A 27,732-nucleotide genomic window follows, 5' to 3' on the forward strand; every position below is an offset into this window, starting at 1 on the left:
AAATGTGTACTTAAAAATTCCATTTAAGTGCTCTCATATTGGGTTGCACAAAACAAACTTGAAGCGGACAGTTCATTTAAAAAATTCCACTTATTTCTCATACCCGAGAGCTGAGGGAGACAATATGGGTTTTATTTGGTAATCCATGAACCTCATTTTGTTTTGTGTCACTACAAGGGCAGACCATGATAAAGGATTAGCCTCTGTCAAATACACACATGTTTGGTTGTAAACATAAAATATCTGCTCTTAGGCATTTGACATGACTTATGGCAATGGAAATGCCGAAAATCATATGGACTTTAAATACGAGCGATATGGAAAGTCGGTGTATTTTATGATCGATTAAAAAATCATATACACCATTGAAACAACATATAACCGAGTATTAATACGGTAAAACGACTAAAACCTAGTACGCTATAAAGGCGTGCAGCAGTGTAACTGAAAGTGTTAACAAAACAGATATACCTTGTACGTAGTACGAACTGCGAAGCTCTGGCGAAATTTTCGGAAGCAAACACATTGTTAAAAAAACCCCCAAATACATGTAGTTAGTGAAAACAAGTAAAAACGTACTAAGTTCAGCCGTGGCGAATTTTATATACTCTCCACCATGGATCGCATTTGTCGAGTTCTATGCGCAGTATATCTTTTAAGGCAAACAAAGAATATTGAATAAGAATATGCTATTGTGTAATATTTCAGTTCATTCTGATAAGAATTGCGCCTTGTAGGGGCTCAAGAAGCAAAATCGGGAGATCGGTTTATATGGGAGCTGTATCAAGCTATTGATCGATTCAGACCATATTAGACACGTAAGTTGAAGGTCATGAGCAGAGATGGCCTGTCAGAAACAGTAACGTATATGACATACATTTCCGACGTATATTACATACGTCGAAAACGTCGTAAACCTAGCCAAAAAACTAGGTTTCTGACAGAAAAAAAAAAAATTCGAACGAAAATATGTCGAATTTTTGATCTGATTAACTAAAAATTTTGGCATAAGTAATTTTTTCCTCCTGGAGACGAACAATATTGAAATTGGAAAAAATCGGTTCAGAATTAGAAAAAGCTACCGTAGGTTTACACGATTTTTGCCAATATTGTTATAAAATGAATGACATCTGAGGTAGTGTCAAGTGAAATGGTAGATGGCGTGTTAAGTATTTTATTGAATAAGTAATGTTATTTTTAAGTATTGTTATTGAATAACATAATTAACACTCCATGTACCATTTCACTTGACACTTCCTCAGATGTCATGCATTTTTAACATATGTCGTTTACAACAGCTTTCAAAAAGCAAATTAAAACGGGAGAAGCAAATAATTTTGCAAAAGGATACAAAATAATTGCAATTTCTAAATATAATTGATGAAAACTAATAATTTATTGATTTTTTGCTTCACAAAAAAATCCTTAAACGTTACTTTATAAATTGACTTGAAATTTGCGTATATTTCCAATTTATTGTGTGAAAAATGTAAATGCAAAAATTAAAAAAAAACTTAATATTTCTTTTATTGCGAAATTTTTTTACATATAAACTCTTCTATATACAACAAATAAGTGACAATAATATTTGTTAAAAATCAAACTTTTACACTGAGTTATTAAGGTTTATGACGTTTGCGACTTTTTCTACGTTTTATACAAGTATACGACGTTTTCGACTTTTACAACTTTTTGACAGCCGGAAACCTAAAAAATCGTCTTACGGACCATCTCTGGTCATGAGAGAAGCCGTTGTACAAAATTTCTTCCAAATCGTATGAGAATTGCGCCCTCTAGAGGCTCAAGAGGTCAATATCCCAGATCGGTTCATATGGCAGCTATATCAGGTTATGTTATACTTAGGACAGTTATTGGAAGTCACAACATGCAAAATTTCAGCCAAATCGGATGGGAAGTGCGCGCTCTATTTGCTCAAGAAGTCGAGAACCAAGATCGGTTTATATGACCGCTATACCAGATTACGAACCGATTTGAATCATACTTAACACAGGTATTGGAAAAGATACCAAAACAGTACGTGCAAAATTTCAGTTCAATCGGTTAAGAATTGCGCCCTCTAGAGGCTCAAGAAGTCAAGACCCAAGATCGGTTTATATGGCAGCTATATCAAAAAATAGACCGATTTGGCCTATTTACAATCACAACTGACCTACACTAATAAAAAGTATTTGAGCAAAATTTCAAACGGCTAGCTTAACTCCTTTGAAAATAAGCGTGCTTTTGACAGACAGACGGACGGACGGACAGATGGACGGACAGATGGACGGACATGGCTAGATCGACTTAAAATGACATGACTATCCAAAATATATATACTTTATGGGGTCTCGGGCGCATATTTCGAGGTGTTACAAACAGAATGACGAAATTAGTGTACCCCCATCTTATGGTGGAGGGCATAAAAACACCAGTCATAGAAATAGACCATCTCCAAAACTACAGGCATATCGAGTAATAATGGCGCCCTCCAGAGGCTCAAAATCAAACTGGGAGATTGGTTTATATGGCAGCTTTATCAGGTTATATACCGATTTGACTATACTTGGAATAGTTATTGGAAGTCATATCAAAACGACATATGCAAAATTTCAAACATATTGGATAAGAATTGCTACCTCTAGAGGATGAATCAGAATATTGAGTGATTTAGACCATATTTGCCACAGTTGCTGAGAGTGAAAATAGAACATATCATGCAAAATGTCCGCCAAATCGGATACGAATTGCGCCCTTTAGAAACTCCAGAAGTCAAGACTCAAGATCGGTTTATATCAGGTTATGGACTGATTTAGACTAAATCTAGCAAAGTTGTTGGGAGTCATACCGGAACATTTCGTGCAAAATTTCAGTTTATATGGCCCATACTTGCTAGAGTTGTTGGAAGTAAAAATAAAACATATCATGCAAAATTTCAGCCAAATCATATAAGAATTGCGCCTCCTAGAAGCTCATGAAGTCAAGACCCAAGATCGGTTTATATGGCAGCTATATCAAAACATGAACCGATTTGGCCCATTTAAAATTCCAACTGACCTATACTAACAAAAAGTATTTGTGCAAAATTTCAAGTACCTAGCTTTACTCCTTCGAAATTTACAATAGCATATTTTCGACAGACGGACATGGCTACATTGACTAAAAATGTCATGACGATCAAGAATATATATATATATATATATATATATATATATATATATATATATATATATATATATATATATATATATATATATATATATATATATACATATATATATATATATATACATTGAGGCTTCTTGAGGCCCAAGAGGACAAATTTCGACACGCTTGTTAAAGGTCATAAGAGAAGCCGTTGTACAAAATTTTAGCTAAATTGGATAATAATTGCGCCCTCTAGTGGCTCAAGAAGTCAAGACCCCAGATCGGTTGATATGGCAGCGAAATCAGGTTATGGACCGATTTGAACCATTCATAATACAGTACTTGGAAGTCATAACAAAACACGTCATGCAATATTTCAGCCAAATCGGATAGGAATTGCTCCCTGTAGAGACTCAAGAAGTCAAGACCACAGATCGGTTTCTATGACAGCTATATCAGGTTATGGACCAATTTGAACTATTCGTAGCACAGTTGTTGAAAGTCATATCAAAACACCTCATGCAAAATTTAAGTCAAATCGGATAATAATTGCGTCCTCTAGAGGCTCAAGAATTCAAGACCCCAGATCGGTTTATATGGCAGCTATATCGGGTTATATACCGATTTGCACCATACTCAGCACAATTGTTGGAAGTCATAATAAAACACCTCGTACAAAATTTCACCCAAATCGGATAAGAATTGTGCCCTTAAGCGGCTCAAGAAATTAAGATCCCAGATCGGTTTATATGACAGCTATACCAAAACGATTTACAATCCCAACCGACCTACACTAATAAGAAGTATTTGTGCAAAATTTCAAGCGGCTAGCTTTACTCCTTCGAAAGTTAGCGTGCTTTCGACAGACAGACGGACGGTCATGGCTAGTTCGACTTAAAATGTCATGACGATCAAGAATATATATACCTTATGGGGATCTTAGACAAATATTTCGAGGAGTTACAAACAGAATGACGAAATTAGTATACCCCCATCCTATGGTGGAGGGTATAACAACTGTTTACACATTTTTTCTTTTATTTATAAAAATTACTCATTTGACGTTTTGGTGGAAAATGTATAAAATTTAAATTGTTGTTTCAAAATCTACAAAATCCATAAAAATATTAATTTATATTATTTAAAAAAAATTTTGAATTCAAAATAGCTCTTACCGGTCATTTGGAATGGTTTGGACTTTCTAGTGTTAATGTACTCCGGTTTTGGGAGTTTCAAATGCTGAATCATCTCTAGATTGCGCCAACTATCCAAAGATGATTCTTACGGTTCCCACGAAAAAAAAGTCATACGGTAGTAGATAATTCAAAAAGCAACCCCAATATGGGCCACCCTATACGCACATATATGTGCAAATTTGTATTCAGCCAAAATAATACTCTCAGCCACACGTTCAATTGGTACACGCGTCTATCTGATGAGTGAGTGATATCTACGTATATTAGGAATTAATGTCTGATGCCAAAAATTAGACGTAGATATGTATACTGGTGTGTATGTATATGCATATGTTTGTAAACTGACAAACAAATTCACACAGGCTGTCAAAATGAAACACAATAGTCAAAATAATACTCTATTTTTGAGGGTAATGACAAAGGTTGGACTATTGCCATTTTGACAGAAGTCGAAAAGTCTAAAAGTTGACTTTTCGTCCCAACTTGGGATTCCTATTCAATAGCCCACTTCGCAGTCGCACCTAGTGTTGCCTGAAGTATATCTCTAAGAGTGCTGGGAAACTTCCCCCAACCTTAATAGCCACGTCATCAGCATACGCGACCACTTTTACAGCTTTTTCTTCCAGGAACAAGAAATATTTTGTTTATGGTTATGTTCCAAAGTAAAGGACACATTAGGCCTCTCGAGGTGTTCCTCTGCTGATCCATCATTTGGATCTATAGATACCAAGCTTGCCGTAATGTATCTTTTAGTAAGTAAGTTATTAATAAACTTTCTTATGTTAGTGTTGATGCCTAGAAACACTAGCTTCTTTATGATTGACGTTGGTTTTACATTATTGCAAGTGCCTTCAATATTAAGAAATGCTACCATTGTATATTCCTTGACAGCGAGAGAAACCCCCTGAGTAGCCAACTAGGTCGTTTTAGTGAAATTTCTCTTTCTATATGCATGCTGTAGCTGAGACAGGCGATATCTAAGGATCATTGCCCTAAGATATGTTTCTATCAATCTCTCTAGAGTCTTCAGCATGAAGGATGACTTGTCAATCAAGTCTCCATGATCAATGCCAACCACAAAGAGAGTTCCTTCCTCCTTCTCCTCCCTGTGGAAGACCGCCCACATCTCTGCGACTAAACCTTCGTTTTTCTTGCCCAAGAATTCCAACATGCGTTCCGTCGCAAATTTACTGTCCCATCCCTTGATGAAGAACGTAGCCTTTGTGAGCTGGGGGATATCCATCTTCTCATCAGGTCGAGATTTGCACCCTCCTAGGGAGCGTGAATACCTCTGACGAGCTGTTTAACGGTATCAATACATTCCGCCGACACAAAACGCAGCGTAAAAAAGTCCCCTCTAAACTCGCAGCTCATCATTTGGGTGGTGGAGTTCCACACATGTTCAAAATTCCGATCATTAACCAGATCCTCCTCTTGGGACCGATGATCTGGTGGAATCCTACCGGATGCACAGCCGATATTGATGACTGCAAAGGTCAGCTCATCTCTGTTGTGTTTCCTTGCCACTCTGGCGTAAGAGGGCGGCTCCTTACCATTCTCAGCGATCATCTTCCCCTTCTGTGATGGCTGTGGCCTCATTTTGGAAGTCACAGTCCTCCATGAAAACTCAGGGGCCGTGCGTGCTTCTTTCGTTCCTGTTCCAACCTTGTCTACCTCCGCAGGACACTGCCAGGAGACTCCATTGCGGGATGGCTGGTTTGGTTTTCCCAGAGTACTTGCAAGCGGAGAACTCTTTTTCTTCTTCAGTATTTTAGCATTGTTATGCTCTTCGGGAGATCTGATTCTTTTTCCAGCTTCCGTAGAAGTGCTTGGAATGCCAGTTCTATCCCTTCCAGCATCCTGCACTTGCGCCCGATTACGAAGCCGGTACATACTTCTCAGTCTCCTTCGTCGTGTACCGAATCGCTTTCTCGGCTTGTGAGCTTAGCAAAGCCATCGCTCACTTCTGTCGTCATCCTGATGCCCTCATCTCTCGATTCGGCTGCAATGACTGTTTCATTGACACAATCGCTGTCTGAATCCGAGTCAGAAGCACCACCTTTACTTAAAGGCTGGGGACGAACTGTGCATCCCTCTGGTTTGTCCGTCTCTTCCTCATTAATTAGTCTGACGACTAGTTGTGCGCTTGAAGCATAACTCTCGAGTACAGTTACCATGGCACCCACACCTATAGGAGGGGAGGACAACACGCTACGGTCTGACGCCACCACCGCAGATGTCGAGTCTTTGGAGTCCATTTCTAACCTATTCCAAAGGCTTTAATTTTTTTTTTCGTAATAGGTAATACCTATTCCGAGATACGGATATATATATATATATTTTTTTTTTTCTTCGAGGAGCGATAAAAAAACAAGTCCGCTTCGCTCAACGGCTACAATATATAGCTCCCTAAACCAAGCAGCCAGTCTGTCAGATGCAGCTTGTAATTCAACCGGTGATACATCATCGGGGCTTGGCGACTTAAAGAAGTCGAAACTTTTTATCGCCCATAGGCTCAGACACAATTTCTTCAATTACCTCCAACTAATGCATACCAGTGACAATATCTTCTAGAGCCATGTTATTCGCTGGAGAGTTTCCCGGGAAATGTGTGTCAACGAGTAATTCTAGTTTTTCCTTAATTGACATTGTCTATGCATTCTTTTGACTTCTGAATACATCCCACCGAAATAGGTCTCGATAATTGAATTTTTCTTAGCCTAGAGGCCTCAGATCCTCTACGGAGGCCTCAGATCCTCTCATTATCTCGCCTTTGTATTTTCTTAGCTCAGCCTTACATACGTCCTAATCATGTGATGCCCTTGTGGCCTTCGCCCTATTGACAATTTTCTGAAGCCCTTCCTTAGACCAACCAGTTATTGGGTCCACCATGGCGGTTGCTGTTTGCCCATGGCTTGGCACCAGGACATGCTGACACAAGCGAGGCATGTCTATGTCCTCCGCAGTTTCCACTTAATTTTCTAGTTTAGAAGAGATAGTCGTGCAGAATGTGTGCCGAAATTTATCCCAATCCGCCTTTCAGTTGTTTAGCCAAAGGACCACTTCTGCAGTATTTTCTTCAAGGCTGAAACTGATATACCGATGATCAGAGAAACTGTGGTCATCAAAAAAGCTACAAACACCAGGAGAATTTTGGGCTACTTAATATGAACTATTTGGGCAAAAATGTGTTGGGCGACATAATGCTACGTAGAGTTCGGAGGCCTAAAGAAATTTTACACGATGACTAGCTATGACATTCAATATCCATGCCAAATATGTACCGAGTCGATTCTTTATTGAATATTTCTCCATATTAACCGGTTTACCGATTTCATTGCGCAGCGGTTGCCTCCAGCACATATGACCGTTAGTTGATATATGCTTTTGCAATCGAATGCCAACCAATAAATTCATTTTATTTAACGTAGTGCTGTTCGCATTTACCCCAATGTACATATTCATATAGACATTGTTCACAAAGTATTTATTTCTACTGTTTGTCGTTTCTATTTGCCATCAGAAAACATTTCCCGGTTTATGACGTACTAAATGAGTTAATTCAACACATGTATGAACGTTGATGATGTCTGCTGCACTAATGCAGCTTTGATTTACCCGTTGATTGTCTTGTTTTATGTCCTTTTTTATTAATTTGTCCATACATGTATGAATTATGAGTATATATAAAATGGATATCATAAAACTTTATGGCGTAAGCAAATTGCGCCTCTGAAGTAAGACGGTACTAATTTGTATACCCTCCACCATAGGATGGGGGTATACTAATTTCGTCATTCTGTTTGTAACTCCTCGAAATATTCCACTAAGACCCCATAAAGTATATATATTCTTGTTCGTCATGACATTTTAAGTCGATTTAGCCATGTCAGTACATCTGTCCGTCCGTACGTCCGTCTGTCTATTGAAAGCACGCTAACTTTCGAAGGAGTTAAGCCACCCGGATTGTAAATGGACTATCGATCCATGTTTTGGTATAGCTGCCATATAAACCGATCTCGGGTCTTGATTTCTTGCGCCACTAGAGGACACAATTTGAGTCCGATTTGGCTGAAATTTTGCGTGAGGTGTTTTGTTATGACTTCGAACAACTGTGCTGAGTATGGTTAAAATTGGTTCATAACCTGATATAGCTGCCATATAAACCGATCTTGGGTTTTGACTTCTTGAGCCACTAAAGAGCACAATTATTATCCGTGGGCTGAAATTTTGTATGAGGTGTTTTATTATGACTTCCAACAACTATGCTGAGTATGGTTGAAATCAGTTCATAACCGATGTCGGGTCTTGACTTCTTGAGCCACTAGAGGGCACAATTCTTATCCGATTTGGCTGAAACTTTGCACGAGGTGTTTTATTATGACTTCCAATGACTGTGCCAAATATGTTTCAAATCGGTCCATTACCTAACATAGCTGCCATTTAAACCGATCTGGTATCTTGACTTCTTGAGCCTCCAGAGGGAGTAATTATTATCCGATTTGTTAGTAAAACGGCTTCTCCCATGACCTTCAACATGCGTGTCAAATATGGTCCAAATCGGTCCATAGCCTTATATAGCTCCCATATAAACCGATCTCTCTATATTACTTCTTGAGATCCTAAAGGGCACAATTCTAATTCGAATTGGCTGAAATTTTGCACAATGGCTTCTACTATGGTCTCCAACATTAAGTTCAGTCCAGAGCCTATACTTCGATCTGATTTTGTATGCCAGATTCGAGATCTACTCCCGAATACCGAATACCACATATTGAAATGTACATTCAATATGTCTGTTTAGGCCAGTTTTGGGGATGGGGCTGCCCGATGGGTTCTTTGACTCAAATTTTAATATTCGTATTATACTCTCCAATACCTTTTTTTTCATACCTATTTTGTCCCGATCGGTCCACTTTCGATTTTGGGTTGTGTTTTTGGCATAAGGGGGTCCGTCCCCCTTCCGATACCGAAAAATTAAATAGTTTATGTTTCCTTCCAGACCAACCTACACAATATGCGAAAATATAGAGAAAATCGGTTCTGCCGTTTTTCAGTCTCTACGGAACAAACAAACCGAGTCCCATATATCCGTGATTGGCTAATATGCCCATTTTGAGCTTTTTGTGGGTGTGTGGTGACTTCCTATATTCGACATGAATTTGTATGCCAGATTCGTTATCTACTCCCGCACACTTTTCATTTGATGCCCATATTGTCCTTATCGGTCCACTTTTGATTTTGCGTGGTGTTTTTGGGGTAGCGGTGGATGGTCCGCCCAGTTCCGTTATCAATAAATTATAGAGCCTATTCCTAATTCATGACCATATTCGTAATCTACTCCCGAATACCTTTCATTTGAGTCCCATATTGTCATGATCGTCAAATAACCCTATTTTAAGGGGTTTCTGGGCTTGGGCGGCCCTCCAGTATTTGAATCCTACTTTTATTATGAAACTCGTACTCTACTCTTGAATACCTTTCATTTGAATCCCATATTGTCCCGATCGGTTCACTTTTATTTTTGGGTAACACTTTTGGGTTAAGTGGGAGGGTCCGCCCCCTCCTGATATCAAAAAATTATATAGCCTATGTTTCCTTCCAGACCAACCTACACAATCTGTGAAAAATTCAATGTAATTGGTTCAGCCGTTTCTGAGTCTATACGGAACAAACAAACAAACCGACAAACAAACAAACATACAAACAAGTAAGAGCGCGGCCGGCCGGGCCGAATCTTATATACCATCCACCATTTGTCGAGTTCTATGCGCGGTATCTCTATTTAGGCAAACAAAGAATATTGAATAAGAACTGTTATGGTATTGAAGCTATATCAAGTTATAGTCCGATCCGGACCATAATTGGATGCTGAATATTGTAGAAGTCATTGTGTAATATTTCAGTTCATTCGGATAAGAATTGCGCCTTGTAGGGGCTCAAGAAGCAAAATCGGAAGATCGGTTTATATGGGAGCTGTATCAAGCTATAGATCGATTGGGACCATATTAGACACGTATGCTGAAGGTCATGAGATAAGCCGTTGTACAAAATGCGCCCTCTAGAGGCTCAAGAAGTCAAGATCTCAGATCGGTCTATATGGCAACTATATAAGGTTATAGACCGATTTGAACCATACTTGTCACAGTTATTGGAAATCATAACATAACAACTCATGCAAAATTTCAGCCAAATCGGAAGAGAATTGCGCGCTCTATTGGCTCAAGAAGACAAGATCCAAGATCGGTTTATATTACAGCTATACCAGATTACGAACCGATTTGAATCATACTTGACACAATTGTTGGATATCATAACAAAACACTTCATGCAAAAGTATATTCAAATCGGACGAGAATTGCGCCCTCTAGAGGCTGAAGAAGTTAAGACCCGAGATCGGTTTAAATATATCAAACCATTTACTGATTTGAACCATACTTAGCGCAGTTGTTTGAAGTGATACCAAAACACCACGTGCAAAATTTCAATCAAATCGGAAGAGAATTGCGCACTCTAGAAGCTCAAGAAGTCAAGACCCAAGATCGGCTTATATGGCAGCTAAATCAAAACATGGACCGATATGGCCCATTTCAAATCCCAACCGACCTACACTAATAAAAAGTGCAAAATTTCAAGCAGATAGCTTAAGTCCTTCGAAATCAGCGTGCTTTCGACAGACAGACGGACGGACGGACATGGCTAGATCGACTTAAAATGACATGACGATCAAGAATATATATACTTTATGGGGTCTCAGACGCATATTTCGAGTTGTTACAAACAGAATGACGAGATTAGTTTACCCCCATCCTATGGTGGAGGGTATAATAAACAAACAGAAATTGAATTTTATATATAAGAGATATTCGTACGTTCAAATACTGTATGATTTGAGATGCATGGAAGAAAAATTATTGACTTTATGAAAAAATATGTATTCAACCATGACTCGTGAGTGGCTCGTGCGTCGTGATTGTGTCTCGTGAGTCGTGATTTTCTCGTAAGTCGTAATTGTCTCATAACTATTTGTCTCGAGTACGTGAAGGTGCGTGAATACTATTTTTTCTCTCACGCGCACATCTCTATTAAGAGAACTTCACTGGCGCGTTTTGTTCATGTTAGTGAACTGATGGCGTAAATTGTACGAGAATATTTTTCACGAACACATCTCCTGTTTGCATCTTAAAAATTTTTGCATTATAGAATAATCAATTGTTTTCCGTTTTTCCCCCTTTGTTTAGTGACAATACATATTAATATAAGTTGTTGATATACAGAGAAAAAGCAAGCTAAAAATTAACTTAAATCACTTAGTTGCGGGGCATATGTGTACATAAAGTAGCAAATCTCTGCCAATTCAGACAAAAATTTAAGCATCTAGAGGCCGCAGAAGACTTGTCGGGAGATCGGTTTATATGGGAGTTATTTGAGGTTAAATATCTATTTCGACAATGCTTACCACGGTTGTTTTATGTCATAACACAACACGAAACACAAAATTTCGGCCAATTCGGACGACGATTGTCCCATTTGCAATTGCCAACGACAATCAACAAAAAGTGAAATCTGTGCAATATTTGTGTCCGTCCGTCGGTCTGTTGAAATCGTGGCTAGCTTTACGCGTTCGACATATGTCATGATTTCAACAGACTGACGGACGCAAATTTTCAGACGGACCGAGATTGCTAGATAGACTTTGAATTTCAAGACGATCAAGAATATATACACGTTATGACGTAGTAGATCAATATTTCGAAGTGTTACAAGCGGAATGACCAGATTAGTATACCTCCCATTATATGGTGGTTGGTATAACATGTGAGCCTAAGTAAAGATTTTATTTGATATTTGTGATATTGTTGAAAAGACCTGTCAAAGATACGTTTGCAAATTAACCCACATCGGTCTTATCTTCGTTCAGAAAAAATTTTGTGAAATTCCCCCAAGTTTCTTCCCCGTGCGTTTAGCGTCATATTCGAACATTCTACATTCTGCGCCCTATATACATGATATTAACTGCTACTTTATGATAGCCCTCTGTCATTCCATGTGGTTCAAGGAACACCGTTTTGGTGGATACGATGCAATTTATGGACTAAGTGATCATAGTTTGGTTGTTTCCAAAGATATGCTCTCTTCGCGCGGTCTCTCACTGAGACTCTCCACTCTATATTGTGACTGTCCGCGACAGCAGTTGCAGGGACTTGGTATGGAGCATTTCACAATTCGTCCAGTAGTTCCCAGCTGAACGTTTCATGATAACGATAAATAACACATAGATCGGACCTCAAAGTTCCAGCCTATTTAGTGCTGATAGTTATCCAGTGCCGGGTAGGTGATGAGTTGTTCGAAGTTTATTTTTTTTATGCCCTCCACCATAGGATGGGAGTATACTAATTTCGTCATTCTATTTGTAACTCCACGAAATATTCGTCTAAGACCCCACAAAGTATTCATATTATTAATCGTCATGATATTTTAAGTCGAACTAGCCATGTCCGTCCGTCCGTCGGTCTGTCGAAAGCACGCTAACTTCCGAAGGAGTTAAGCTAGCCGCTTCAAATTTTACACAAATACTTCTTATTAGCGTAGGTCGGTTGGTATTGTAAATGGGCCATATCGGTACATGTTTTGATATAGCTACCATATAAACCGATCTTGGGTCTTGACTTCTTCAGCCTCTAGAGTGCGCAATTCTTATCCGATTGGAATGAAATTTTGCACGACGTGTTTGGTTATGATATCCAACAACTGTGCCATATATGGTTGAAATCGGTCCATAACCTGATATATCTGCCATATAAACCGATCGTGGGTCTTGACTTCTTGAACCCCGAGAGGGCGCAATTCTTATCCGATTTAAATGAACTCTTGCAAGAAATATTTTGTTATGATATCCAACAACTGTGCCAAGTATGGTTCAAATCGGTCCATAACCTTTTATGATATCCAACAACTGTGCTAAGTATGGTTCGATTCGGTCCATAACCTGATATAGATCTCATATAAACCGATCTTGGGTCTTGACTTCTTGAGCCTCTAGAGGGCGCAATTCCTATTCGATTTGGCTGAAATTTTGCATGACGTATTTTATTCTTACTTTCAACAACTGTGTCAGATAAGATTCAAATCGGTTCATAACCTGATATAGCTGCCATATAAACCGGTCTTTGGTCTTGACTTCTTGAGCCACTAGAGGGCGCAATTATTATCCGATTTGCCTGAAATTTTGTACGATGGATCCTCTCATGACCATCAACATACGTCTTTATTATGGTCTGAATCGGTCTATAGCCCGATACAGCTCCCATATAAATCGATCTCTCTATTTTACTTCTTGAGCCCCCTAAGGGCGCAATTCTTATTCGAATTGGCTGACATTTTACACAGGTCTCCAACATATAATTTAATTGTGGTCCAAACCGGACCATATCTTGATATCGCTCTAATAGCAGTGGAAATCATTTCTTATATCCTTTTTTTGCCTAAAAAAAGATGCCGGGAAAAGAACTCGACAAATGCGATTCATGGCCCGGCCGAACTTAGCACGCTTTTACTTGTTTTTTTGTTACAATGTTCTCTCAAAATTTAAAACCCTCCAAAAACAAAACAAAAAATAGGGAAGGAATTTTAAGAGCTGCAGAATCTTTTTTAGAGTGTAAATACGTATTATCTCCTCCTTTATACAAAGATGTATATATGCATAATTCAATATTTTCAACTGCCAAGCTAAACATCAAAAAATACTGAAAGGGAATCTGTTTGACGTTTTTTTGAATGTATACAAAAAATACAAATTCCTTGTAAGAATATTAACACAACATTTGCGGCTTGTATTCACTTGTATATACAGTATCTAGTACATGGGGACAATGAATTAACAGTAACCGACGAAAATCTAATAACAGTTCTATGTTTCTAATATCCTGCATTAAGGCTTCAAATTCTACGCGTGCTCATCTACATATACAGTATTGGGATATTCATATTATTTTAAAACAAACAAGGAAAGGCAACAATCGAGTTGTGCCGACTATATTATACCCTACACTTACCTTATAAGTTGAAATAGGAAAATACAACTATATCTAATTCTTCGCCGATTTTGATGGACGTCGGACAATCCACACCAAATAAATACGCCTCCATTAGTGTAAATAGGGCGATATTTTCAGTGGACATTTATACGAATCTGAAAATATTTTGACGAAAGTCACTTTAAATATTAACAGTCAAAAAAGACTCCTTAATGTAAAATTTCGAGAGAAACGGTTAACAAGCGACCACATTAGAAGCTATTGGGAAAACTTCGGGGTTTAAACCGTGTGTCATGCATTGGATGTATACAACAGTTGTCAGACCTATGATGCTATATGGTGTTGTGGTCTGGTGGACGGCGCTTCAAAAGTGCACCTACTTTTCAATACTCAGCCTAGTCCAAAGGATGGCTTGTTTGTGCACAACAGACGCACTGAAGACATTACCATCTGATGCTCTAAATGCCATTGGATATTGTGTCTAGATAAATTACTGCGGCTACTGCTGTGACACCAAGGGTGCATTCTCTTTGGTCATGTGGCGGCTACGGACTTTGTGTTATTCGTGATACAATGACTGATGATCCAGGCCATGTGGATTATACATCGCCTGAACCGTTTTTTGGATGAAAATTACTGTACCCCTAATCATGATTGAACCTATTGTAACTACAATCGCTGGTAATAGAAGTTATATAGACTATACCGATGGATCCAAACTGTCTAGTTGGGGGCTCTTAAGAAAAGGGGAAGACTTCATCGAGAAGATTACCCGACCAGAGATCCTTGCAATTAAAGAAGTGGTGTAATTGCTAACATATAATGTCATAGTGACGATTGCCGTCAGACAGCTATTAAATCTCTCGGGGATATATTTCTGATTTAAAAAGCCGCCCTCAACTGTCCCAGATCTCTCAATGAAAGAGCTGAAGAGGTCAAAATTCACACGTTCTGGGTGCGGGGTCAAAGAGATAACCCAGGAAATTGTAAAACGGATGAGCTTGCGAGACTATGAACTACCTTAAACAGTCCAGGGGAACTGGAATCTTTGGATAAGCCTTTAGCGGCATGTGAGCTTAGTCTTCAGGATCAGGCCAGAAGGCCAACGGATGATAGATGGTTATAATGGGGGATTGTTGGCATTTCCAAATTATGTGGCGTGATCTAGACTTGAAGAGGTCTAGCGCTTTGTTGTCGTTGCCTAGAACGGACATCTTAATCTTTGTGTTCGTCACGAGAGGTTGCAAGTAACAACTTTTGCAGAAGCTGTGCGGACGTCCAGGAAGAAAAGACTATAGAACATGAGCTATGTGCTGGCAGTCAGAAGAAGTTCCACTTTAGGTCATCAAAGCTTTGAAAATTTGCCTAATTCAGCGGTTTCGCAAGTTGTTGGGCTTTTTAAAGCGATCAGGATGGTTCAACGCTAGGAACTACAATAAAAGGCATCTTTCTTCTCCTGTTCCTGTGACATGACAATGGACGAAAACGTTTAAGTGAGACTGATGACTGAATGTCATTTGAACCTAACCTAACCTATTTCTGGGAACTAGGCGTTTGACTAACGGAGCGGAGGCACGATATTCAGTCCTTGCTGCGGTTTTTGTTACACTTGATTTCGTTGCACTTTGTTTTATTTCCTCTTTAGTTTTGTTGCTTATCCATGGTTTTTTGGTTCGTGTTGCAATGCCTATGATAGAGGTGGCCGTCTCTGTTCAAGATGCTATTATGTCGGCTCATGTCTGGGATATATATATATATATATATATATATATATATGTTGTAGCTTCTCAGCTAATGTTGTTCGGGGTTTTTTAGGTGAAAGAGGTTGAACTATATGCTTTTTGTTTGAGTTCCTTTCACGACGGCTGGGCGTAGACGTAGCGTGGCCACTAAGAGCATATGGTCGCTATCGATGCCGGCTCCTCGTCTAGTTTTTACATCCATCAGCGCACCCAGAAAGAGTTTGTTTTAAAGTATGTGGTCGATTTACTTACGTGTGTTTCCATATTTGGATTCCCAAGTATATTTGTGTATATTTTTATGGGGAATTTTGTGCCTCCAATAAAGAGCCGAAATCTACAAATCTGTCTCCATAGTCATTCCTAGTTTCGCCAAATTCTTGCATTCCTATGATTGCTGTAGATTATTGTTGTTATTGCCCTTGGCATAGAAATCTCCCATACAAAATTTAATGTCTCCTTTTGGTAGAGAGCGTGTCACTGAGTCATGTTGGGAATAGAATTGATCCTTCGTTCGTCGTCGTCGGGTTCAGTTGGCGCCTAGCATTGTACAATAGATATTTTGCGGAATATTGTATTTAATCTTGCCGTCATGATGCGTTCAAATGTGACATTGTATGATAGAAGACTTCGCTTTCCTTTCGGCGGTTGTACAAGACAGATTCCTTTTTTTTTTTTTGGTGGATTTCATTGCCTGAAAAAATATAGTAGTAGCCACCTTGAAGACCCATAGTTCCGGATTTCGGCCATCGTACTTCACCTAACCCGGGGTTGTCTAGGTTGTAGTTTGACTTCTGATTCTTAATAAGACTCGTTTTTCTGTTTGTTTGTTTCTTAAAGACGTTTCATGTTCCAAACTTAAAATGTGTTCTGAATCCATAGGTCGTCATAGGGGGGGTTGTCAGTTCCATTATAGCTTGTTGATGTTTCTGTAATCGTGATTTTAAGATGGATGGCGGATTGGGCCACCGCATGACTACCTAGTGCTGGGGCTGCCAGCGACCCTCTATGGCTGGTTTCCTTGACGGTAAATTCTCTGAAAATCTGCGAGCGCCACCTTTGGCCATTTTTTCCCCTGAACTTACCTTACCCGACTTCTTGAACCATTAGAAGCCTCAATTTTCATCCGCTTTGTATGAAATTTGGAACAAAAACTTGTGTTATGACCTCTAACATTCATGCCAAGTATGATTCGAATCGGTCTATAAACAGATATCGCCCCCATACAAATCGATCCCCGGATTTGACTTCTTGAGCCCTTAGAATCCTCAATTTTCATTTGATTTGGCCCAAACCCCTATCTTATGACTCACAACATCAGAGCCCAGTTTTATTCGAATCGGTCAATATTGTGATACAGGCCCCCCTCAGTACCGATAGCCCGACAAAACTTCTTGAGGCCAAAATAATTCAAATACAAATACAGTTAAAAGGGGAACATTTATAGCGGAATCCATGATGGTGGGTACCCAAGATTTATCCGGCTGAACTTAGCCCGCTTTTACTTGCTTTTGGCTCACTTGCTGCCGACATGGCTAGATCGACTCAGAACGACGAGAAGATCAAGAATATAACCAGCGACCAAATTATAAACGGATGGTCATTTCCGTTAGTTAATAGGGTATTTAACTCAAAGAAAACCTTTTTATTTTTAAGTTTTGGTTCTTTAGATCGTTTTCATTGCTAAAATCGTACGTATGGGGAAAATTCTTAAATTTTCGGGTAACTGTTTTTTCAGTGTCGACAGCATTGGATGGGGATAACCACTGGTAAAAATTTGTTCTGATATTCTCGCCAGGATTCAAAACCAGGTGGACATTATATCCTATGCGCTACGATGGCCTTCAATGATTGCAACGAATTATACCCGGTAGGTTTATAAATGGGTTAGGTAAGGTTTAAGTGGCAGTCTGCCATCAGACTCACTTAGACGTTTTCGTCCATTGTGATACCACAGGAACAGAAGAAGGAGGATGCCTTCTAGTTCCTACCGTTGAACAACCCAGATCGCTTTAAAAAGCCCAATAACTTGCAAATGTTCACATACGCTAAATCAGACAGGTTCTTAAGGAAATGAGAACCTAAAATGGAAGGTGTTCTATAGTCTCTTCTTCCTCGATGTCCCTACAGCTTCTGCAAAAGTCGTTGCTGGCAACCTTTAGTCTGTCAGTATGTTTTCCGATTAGACAGTGAACTGTAATGACGGACACAATGACTGAGACGTCTGTTCTAGCCAATGACAGCAAAGCAGTAGGCCTCTTCAAGTTTAGATGAGGCCACATAGTCTTGGCTCACAGCCCCCTCTTTGTGACCATCTCTCATTCGTTGCCCTTCGGGCCTGGTCCTGAAAACTTAGCTTACATGTCGCTAGAGGCATTCCCACAGATTCCAGTATTCCTAAGGTGTGTAAGGTATTTCCTAGTCTCGCAAGCTCGTCCGCTTTACAATTCCCTGGGATATCTCTGTGGCCCGGCACCCAGAATAGGTGAATTTTGAACTGTTCAGCCATCTCGTTGAGAGATCTTCGACAGTCGAGGGATGTTATTGTGTTCAGAAATACATTCTCCAGGGATTTAATGGTTGCCTGGCTGTCCGAGAAGATATTTATGCCAATCGTCGTATTGACATTATATCTTAGCCATTCCACCACTTCCTTAATTGCAAGGATCTTTGTTTGATACACACTGCAGTGGTCGGGTAGCCTCCAGATCTTTAGAGTACATCCCAAAGCCCACCTGGTCATTTAGGTGGGCCACCAACATTAAAAAAAGATACGATTTAAATCATTCTCGGTACGGACGTCTAGTGGTCTAACGCAACTCACTGTATGAATTTTAAACAAAATCGGGGAAAAATTACCTTTTTTGACCCGAAGACTTTAAATCGAGAAATCAGTTTATTTGGCACCATTATCCAAATGTGGTCCGACCTGGATCATACTCTGCACAGATGTCGAGAGGCCTTACAGGAATCACGGTGTCAAATTTCGGCGAAATTGGGTAATAATAGCAGTGTATATGTTATTTCTATCTATATTTTGTCTCACCAATTATTATGACATCGGTATGTTAATATCTGTGCATAGTTTCAGCTCAATATCTTAATTTTTATACCCTACACCACTACTGTGATATAGGGTATTATAACTTAGTGAATTAGTTTGTAACACCCAAAAGGAAGAGAGATAGACCCATTGATAAGTATACCGATCGACTCAGAATCACTTTCTGATTCTGTTTAGCTATGTCCGTCTGTCTGTCTGTCTGTCTGTCCGGCTGTAATTTGCGTACAAACTACAGGTCGCAATTTTCATCCGATCATCTTCAAATTTGGTATGGAAATGTTTTTCGGCCTAGGGACAAAGCCTATAGAAATTTTGGTAATTTGCGTACAAACTACAGGTCGCAATTTTCATCCGATCATCTTCAAATTTGGTATGGAAATGTTTTTCGGCCTAGGGACAAAGCCTATAGGAATTTTGGTAAAAATCGTTTCAGATTTGGATATAGCTTCCATGTAATACTGCAGTAATACTGCAATAAAATGGTCATTTGTTAACCGATTAACTCCGATTCTCGAAATTTGGCTGAAGAGATTTTCTTATGACTCACGACATTACAGGTGAATTTCATAGAAATCGGTTCAGATTTAGATATAGCTCCCATATATATATCGCCCGATTTTCACTTCTAGAGCCACTGAAAAGCATTTTTTGACCAATCTTCCCAAAATTTTGTACAACGCTTTCCTCGACGACTTCCACAATGTCTATTAAGTTTGCTCGAAATCGTTTAAGATTTAGACATATCTCTCATATATATATATTCACGTCTGATTTGGAGTAATATTGCAATCAAATGGTAACTTTTTAATCGATTCTCTCGAAATGTGGCAGGAAGGATTTTCTCTTGCTTTTCGACGTTACAGCTGAATTTCATAGAAATCGGTGCATGTTTAGATATAGCTCTCATATATGTATATCGCCCACCCCTAGCGCCACTGCAGGAGCATTTTTTGACCAATCTTGCCAAAATTTTGCACAACGCTTTTCTCAACGAGAACCACATTGTCAAATTTTGGGTAATTTGCAATAATGTTGTCATTTTTGAACCGTCGTTATTACAGTTTGAACATATTTGTTCGAAATGTGATACGGATTGTTTAATAACCCATCTGAAAACATCCGGCGAGGAACCATCAATATTGGTTCAGAGTTAGACATAGCTCCCAATTTGTACCTTTAGGGTAGGGGTGTAGGTTATTATAAAGTCGGCACCGCCCGACCTTTGCCTTTCCTTACTGGTTAAAGATTATAACGAGATAACCACACTCAGATGGAAAGCCTAGATTATTTTACAATTTTATGACGGTCAAGAGTATATACTTTGTGAGGTCGAAAAAGCAAAAGGAACAAATAAAAGCGTGCCAACTTCGTCCGGGCCGAATCTTATATACCTTCCACCATGGATCGCAATTGTCGAGCTCTTGCCACGGTATCTCTTTTTAGGCAAACAATGGATAAAAGAAAGGAATTGCTATGTTATTGGAACAATATCAAGTTATGGTTAATTTCGGTCCATAATTGAACTGAATATTGGAGACAATAGTAGAAGTCATTATGTAAAATTTCAGCCAAATCTAGTAAGAATTGCGTACTTTAGGGGCTGAAGAAGTAAAATTATAGCCTAAAACAGCTCCCCTATAAACCGTATTGAGATCGGTTTATGGGGGAGCTGTATTAGGCTATAATTTTACTTCTTCAGCCACTGAAGTGTATTAGGCTATAAACCGATTCTAAATTAGGCTATACACCGATTCATGCCATATTCGATACGTATGTTAAAGGTCACGAGAGAAGACTTGCGCCCTTTAGAGGCTCAAGAAGTCAAGACCCCATATTGGTTTATATGGGAGCCATATCAGGTTATGGACCGATTTGAACCATACTTAATACAGTTATTGGAAGTCGCAACAAAACACCTCATGCAATATTTCAGCCAATTCGGATAGGAATTGCTCCCTGTAGAGGCTCAAGAAGTCAAGACCCCATATTGGTTTATATGGCTGCTATATCAGGTTATGGACCGATTTAAACAGTTATGTACAGTCATAACAAAAAACATTTCAGCCAAATCGGATGAGAATTGCGCGCTCTATTGGCTCAAGAAGTCAAGACCCCAGATCGGTTTATATAGCAGCTTTATCAGGTTATGAACAGATTTGAACCATACTCAACCCAATTGTTGGAAGTCATAATAAAACACCTCGTGCCAAATTTCAGCTAAATCGGATAAGAATTGCTGTTATTGTTGTTGTTGTAGCAGTGTGTTATACACTGAGGCGGGAGCCCTTGCCGATGAAAAACTCCATCGGGTCAATCCGGTACGTACAACCGGCTGCAATGGGATTGGGATAAGAATTGTGCCCTCTAGCGGCTCAAGAAGTCAAGATTGCATATTGGTTTATATGGCAGCTATACCAGAACGTGGACCAATATAGCCCATTTACAATCCCAACCAACCTACACTTATAAGAAGTATTTGTGCAAAATTTCAGCTTTACTCCTTCGAAAGTTAGCATGCTATCTACAGACAGACGGACGGACATAGCTAGTTCGATACTATACTCGATATGTATACTCTATGGGCTCTTAGACGAATATTTCGAGGAGTTGCGAACAGAATGACGAAATTAGTATTCCCCTATCCTATGTTGGAGGCTATAAAACTGGTTAAGTGTTTCAAGGATTTTTGAGGACTTTTTTAGAAAAAACAAATTGTCAGTGGTCATACTGGTTATGGCTGTCGTGGAAGTACTTTTAAGTCTATTGTTTAAGAGCTTGAGAAATTGAGCTTCCTTGAGCGTTTTTTTAAAGGGTCCTGTTCAAAGGGCAACTTGCATAGTTTAATTTTTGTTTTGCAGATAATACTCTAGAAAATCCATTGTCTTTCATAATGACTTTGGCACGCACTGTTCCCCGATCATAAACAACAGCCGGCCTAGTCGATATTAGCTGTGCGACCAGTAAATATCTATTAAAATAAGAATACTTGAAAGTAGGCTAGAGGCGTTTCAGAGCAAAACAAGCGAAAAACATAAAAACAATATCTTAAAAAAAAACAATTCAAAAGAAAACAGAAATAAATACGTTTGTACATGTACATGCATACATATATCTGATTTTAATACGATGGGCCAAATTTTGAAATGTGTATGACCCAACGGCGGCACCAGTAGTTATTTAGTATTCACTCAAAACACAGCACATTCGTTTTAAACAGAACAAAACATTTTCAAAATAAAATATTAAAAAAAAAAGAAAAAAACCCCACACAAAGCAAACATTTTTCATCTGTCAAAAAGTAAAACGAAAATCTATTATTCTTTAAAATTTCCAAAAGGTTACCCCGGATGGTCTAGCGGATAAAGGTGGCATTCGTCTGGGCGATATTATTCTGGAAATAAACGAAGAGGACGTAACGGAGCTGACACTTTCACAGGCGCACGAGAAGATTGACGCCAGTGGCAAAAAGATACATTTCCGGGTAAAAACGTAAGTGTCCATTTTTTTTTTTTATCAAAACTTCCTTTTTAAGTAATGAATAAGTTTGAGAAGGGAGCAAAAACAAGTTCAATATTTGCTTGCCTTAAAACAAGTAAAATATCGATTCGATCTCTAGATCCAGTTCAAATTTGTATTGCTCAGTTTTGAATGCTAAGTAATTTGGATAGAATAGCATATAAAATTAGTTTTGTACGGGCAAATATTATATAACGAGACCATTGGTCTCAATTTGGTTTTCGTTGAGTTTTATTATAGAACCATCGAATAAGTAAAAGCTAATCCTATGCATTAAATGTTTAAATTTGTGCAATGTTAAGAGACCTTTGAAATTTAAAATTTCTGCTATTTCTAGTAATAAAACAAGTAAAAGCGTGCTAAGTTCGGCCGGGCCGAATCTTATTATATTTGTCGAGTTCTTTTCCCGACATCTCTTCTTAGGCAAAAAAGGATATAAGAAAAGATTTGCTCTGCCATTAGAGCGATATCAAGATATGGTCCGGTTTGGACCACAATTAAATTATATGTTGGAGACCTGTGTAAAATGTCATCCAATTCGAATAAGAATTGCGCCCTTTGGATGCTCAAAAAGTATAGTAGAGAGATCGATTTATATGGGAGCTGTATCAGGCTATAGACCGATTCAGACCATAATAAACTCGTATGTTGATGGTCGTGATAGGATCCGTCGTACAAAATTTCAGACAAATCGGATAATAATTGCGACCTCTAGAGGCTCAAGAAGTCAAGATCCCAGATCGGTTTATATGGCAGCTATATCAGGTTATGAAGCGATTTCAACCATACTTGGCACAGTTTTTGGATATCATAACAAAACACGTCGTGCAAAATTTCATTCCAATCGGATAAGAATTGCGCACTCTAGAGGCTCAAGAAGTTAAGACCCCAGATCGGTTTATATGGCAGCTATATCAGGATATGAACCGATTTGAACCATACTTGGCACAGTTGTTGGATATCATAGCAAAACACTTCGTGTAGAATTTTATTCCAATCGGATAAGAATTGCGCTCTCTAGAGGCTCAAGAAGTCAAGACCCAACATCGGTTTATATGACAGCTATATCAGGATATGCATCGATTTCACCCGTACTTGGCACAGTTGTAGGAAGTCATGACGACACACGTCGTGCAAAATTTCAGCCAAATCGGATAGGAATTGCGCTCTCTAGTGGCTCAAGAAATCAAAATCCCAGATAGGTTTATATGGCAGCTATACCAGATTATGAACCGATTTGAATCATACTTAGCGCAGTTGTTGGAAGTCATGACGACACCCGTCGTGCAAAATTTCAGCCAAATCGGATATGAATTGCGCCCTCTAGAGGCTCAAGAAGTCAAGACCCCAGATAGGTTTATATGGCAGCTATATAAGGTAATGGAACGATTTGATCCACACTTAGCACAGTTGTTGGAAGTCATAGCAAAACACTTCGTGCAGAATTTTATTCCAATCGGATAAGAATTGCGCTCTCTAGAGGCTCAAGAAGTCAAAACCCAACATCGGTTTATATGGCAGCTATATAAGGTAATGGAACGATTTGATCCATACTTGGCACAGTTGTTGGAAGTCATAGCAAAACACTTCGTGCATAATTTTATTCCAATCGGATAAGAATTGCGCTCTCTAGAAACTCAAGAAGTCAAGAACCAAGATGGGTTTATATGGCAGCTATATCAAAACATGGACCGATATGGCCCATATACAATACCATCCGACCTACCCTAATAAGAAGTATTTGAGCAAAATTTCAAGCAGCTAGCTTAACTCCTTCGAAAGTTAGCGTTCTTCGACAGACAGACGGACAGACGTACTTGGCACAGTTGTTGGAAGTCATAGCAAAACACTTTGTGCCAAATTTCATTCCAATCGGATAAGAATTGCACCTTCTAGAGGTTCAAGAAGTCAAGACCCAAGATCGGTTTACATGGCTGCTATATCAAAACATGGACCGATATGGCCCATTTACAATACCGTCCGACCTACACTAATAAGAAGTATTGGGTTGCCCAAAAAGTAATTGCGGATTTTTCATATAGTCGGCGTTGACAAATTTTTTTAACGGCTTGTGACTCTGTAATTGCATTCTTTCTTCTGTCAGCTATCAGCTGTTACTTTTAGCTTGCTTTAGAAAAAAGTGTAAAGAAAGTATATTTGATTAAAGTTCATTCTAAGTTTTATTAAAAATGAATTTACTTTCTTTTAAAAAATTACTTTTTGGGCAATAATATTTGTGCAAAATTTCAAGCGGCTAGCTTTACTTCTTCGGAAGATAGCTTGCTTTCGACAGACAGACGGACGGACGGTCGGACAGACGGACGGACATGGCTAGATCGACTTAAAATGACATAACCATCAAGAATATATATACTTTATGGGGTCTCAGAGGCATATTTCGAGGTGTTACAAACAGAATGACGAAATAAGTATACCCCCAACCTATGGTGAAGGGTATAATAAATTGTTAAGAAACTGAAATGCATTTGTAAAGCAAATCAATAACCAAATATATTGGATATAGGGCATTTTGCAATCTATGCGAAATGTTGAAGATTGACAATAAATGAGGATAGATATCAGCTTTAGCCAGCTATAATGTGGAGTATTATACTAAACATTTTAAGTATGAAAATATGTATATAAACGTTTTATATTAGCCCAATTTGCTATTTTCCTATATGCAATACGTACGTAATATTAATGAGTAAATGCGTAGTTAAAACAAGTAAAAACGCTTTAAGTTCAGCCGTGCCGAACTTTTGATACCCACCACCATGAATATATTTATAATCCAAATTTATTATAACACTACTATATCCATATTAATATCCAAATATAGGCCGAACTTAATCATATTTGGTTCAGGTTAATGTGCCGAGAAGCTCTATACAATAACAGTTTAAAATTTCAGCGAAATCGGGTAATAAATGTTCCGTTTAAGTGATTAAGCCCAAACTCGGATGACCGATCTATATGACTGCAATATCTAAATGTGGTCCGATATGGACCATATTTGGGTTGGATGTCGGGAGTCTTAAAGCAACCTCACTGTTTTAAATTTCAGCAAAATCGGAGAATAAATGCGCTCTTTATGGTATTTAAACCCAAAAGCTGAAGATCGGCCTCCATGGCAGCTATATCCCTATCTGGACCATATACAAGACAGATGTTGCAAGCCTTTATACAACACACTGTTCCTTGTTTCAGCGACGTAAGTGAATATATGCACCTGTTATAGGCTACCTATATGGTAGCTATATCCAAATATGTTCCGATCTTGACTATTTTTGGTTTGGATGTCGTCGGGCCTTATAAAACTCACTGTGCCAAATTCATTCAGGATAGGTGCTGGGAGCTTCGATACAACACACTGTTCGAAATTTCAGCGAAGTAAGTGAATAAATGCACCTGTTATAGGCCTAAGACCCAAAACCGCCAGATCGGTCTGTATGGCTGCTATATCCAAATAAAGTCCAATGTGGTCCATTCGGGAACTTAACCAGCGTATAGAAGATATAAAAGTCTGTTCAAAATTTTAACTGAATATCTCAATTTTGTAAACACTGTAGACTGATTACACATGGACATACACATGGACATAGTTAAAATTTCTTAGATTTTACGACGATCGGAAATATACACACTTTGTACGGTCGGAAATGGATATTTCGTTGAGTTGCAAACGGAATGCCTAAATGAATATAACTGCTATTCTGCTTAGCGACTGAAGCTAAGATTTTTGATCTAAAGCTGCTTTCAGGCGACAAATAGGCGACGAAAATCGACTTTAAATGGTTTCCAATTCAAAAACAACTAATAGAATCTTTTTGATTGTAAAATTGGTTGGCTTTGATACGTTTTGAGCACATTAAAAAACAAGTAACAAGGTGATAAGTTCGGCTGGGGCGAACCACCAAAATCCGGTGAAAATTTCATATCTTATGTCCCATAGCAGTTATATCGAAATATGATCAGATTTGGACCAAAGTCGACATGGACACATTCGTATATACGTATAACACAACTCACTGTCTTAAATTTCAGCAAAATCGGATAATAAGTGCGGTTTTTGTGGGCCTAAACCCTAAATCGGAGGATCGGTCTATATGGTAGCTATATTCAAATCTGGACCGATCTAGGCCAAATTGACGAAGGGCGTCGAAGAGCTTAACACAACTCACTGTCCCAAATTTCGGCGACATCGGATAATAAATGCGCCTTTTATGGGCCCAAAACTTTAAATCAAGAGATCGGTCTATTTGGCAGCTGTATCCAAATCTGGACCGATCTGGGCCAAATTGAAGAGGGATGTCGAGGGGCCTAACACAACTCACTGTCTCAAATTTTGGCAAAATAGGACATAAATGCTCCTCTTATGGGCCCAGAACCTTAAATCGAGTGATCGGTAGCAGCTATATCCAAATCTGAACCGATCTGGACCAAATTGAAGAAACATGTCGAGTGGCCCAACACAACTAACGTTCCAAAATTTCAGCAAAATCGAATAATAAATGTGGATTTTATGGGCCTAAGACCCTTAATCGGCGGATCGGTCTATATGGCAACTTTATCCAAATCTGGACCGATTTGCAGAAGGATGTCGAGTGGCCTAACACAACTCACTGTCCCAAATTTCAGCAAAATCGGATAATAAATGTGGCTTTTATGGGCCTAAGATCCTAAATCGGCGGATCGGTCTATATGGGTGCTATATCAAGATATAGTACGATATAGCCCATCTTCGAACTTAACCTGCTTATGGAAAAAAAGAATTTGTGCAAAATTTCAGCTCAATATCCCTATTTTTAAAGACTGTGGCGTGATTTCAAGAGACAGAGGGACGGACATGTCTAGATCGTCTTAGATATTTACGCTGATCAAAAATATATATTCTTTATAGGGTCGGAAATTGCTATTTTGATGTGTTGCAAACGGAATGACAAAATGAATATACCCCCATTCTTCGGTGGTGGGTATAAAAATTACTACGTCAATATACAATAAATGATCTACCTAATGAATGTATGAAATTT

General features: G+C 38.8%; 1 protein-coding gene across 2 annotated transcripts in view; it reads left to right on the forward strand.

Moving 5' to 3' along the window:
• Positions 1-27,732, forward strand: part of LOC106088449 (PDZ and LIM domain protein 7) — a 39,937-nt gene that overhangs the window by 7,410 nt on the left and 4,795 nt on the right. Inside the window, exons 1-2 of one of the 2 annotated variants that reach the window (XM_059370184.1) lie at positions 22,292-22,327; positions 22,518-22,669. In XM_059370184.1, coding sequence (XP_059226167.1) covers positions 22,307-22,327; positions 22,518-22,669 — 173 coding nt within the window. In that variant the 5' untranslated portion in view covers positions 22,292-22,306. Of the gene's footprint in view, positions 1-22,291; positions 22,328-22,517; positions 22,670-27,732 lie in introns of those variants that run through there. The other variant, XM_013253972.2, reaches the window with a different exon arrangement.

The sequence above is a fragment of the Stomoxys calcitrans genome, chromosome 5 (assembly GCF_963082655.1).
Source record: "Stomoxys calcitrans chromosome 5, idStoCalc2.1, whole genome shotgun sequence".
Lineage (NCBI taxonomy): Eukaryota > Metazoa > Arthropoda > Insecta > Diptera > Muscidae > Stomoxys > Stomoxys calcitrans.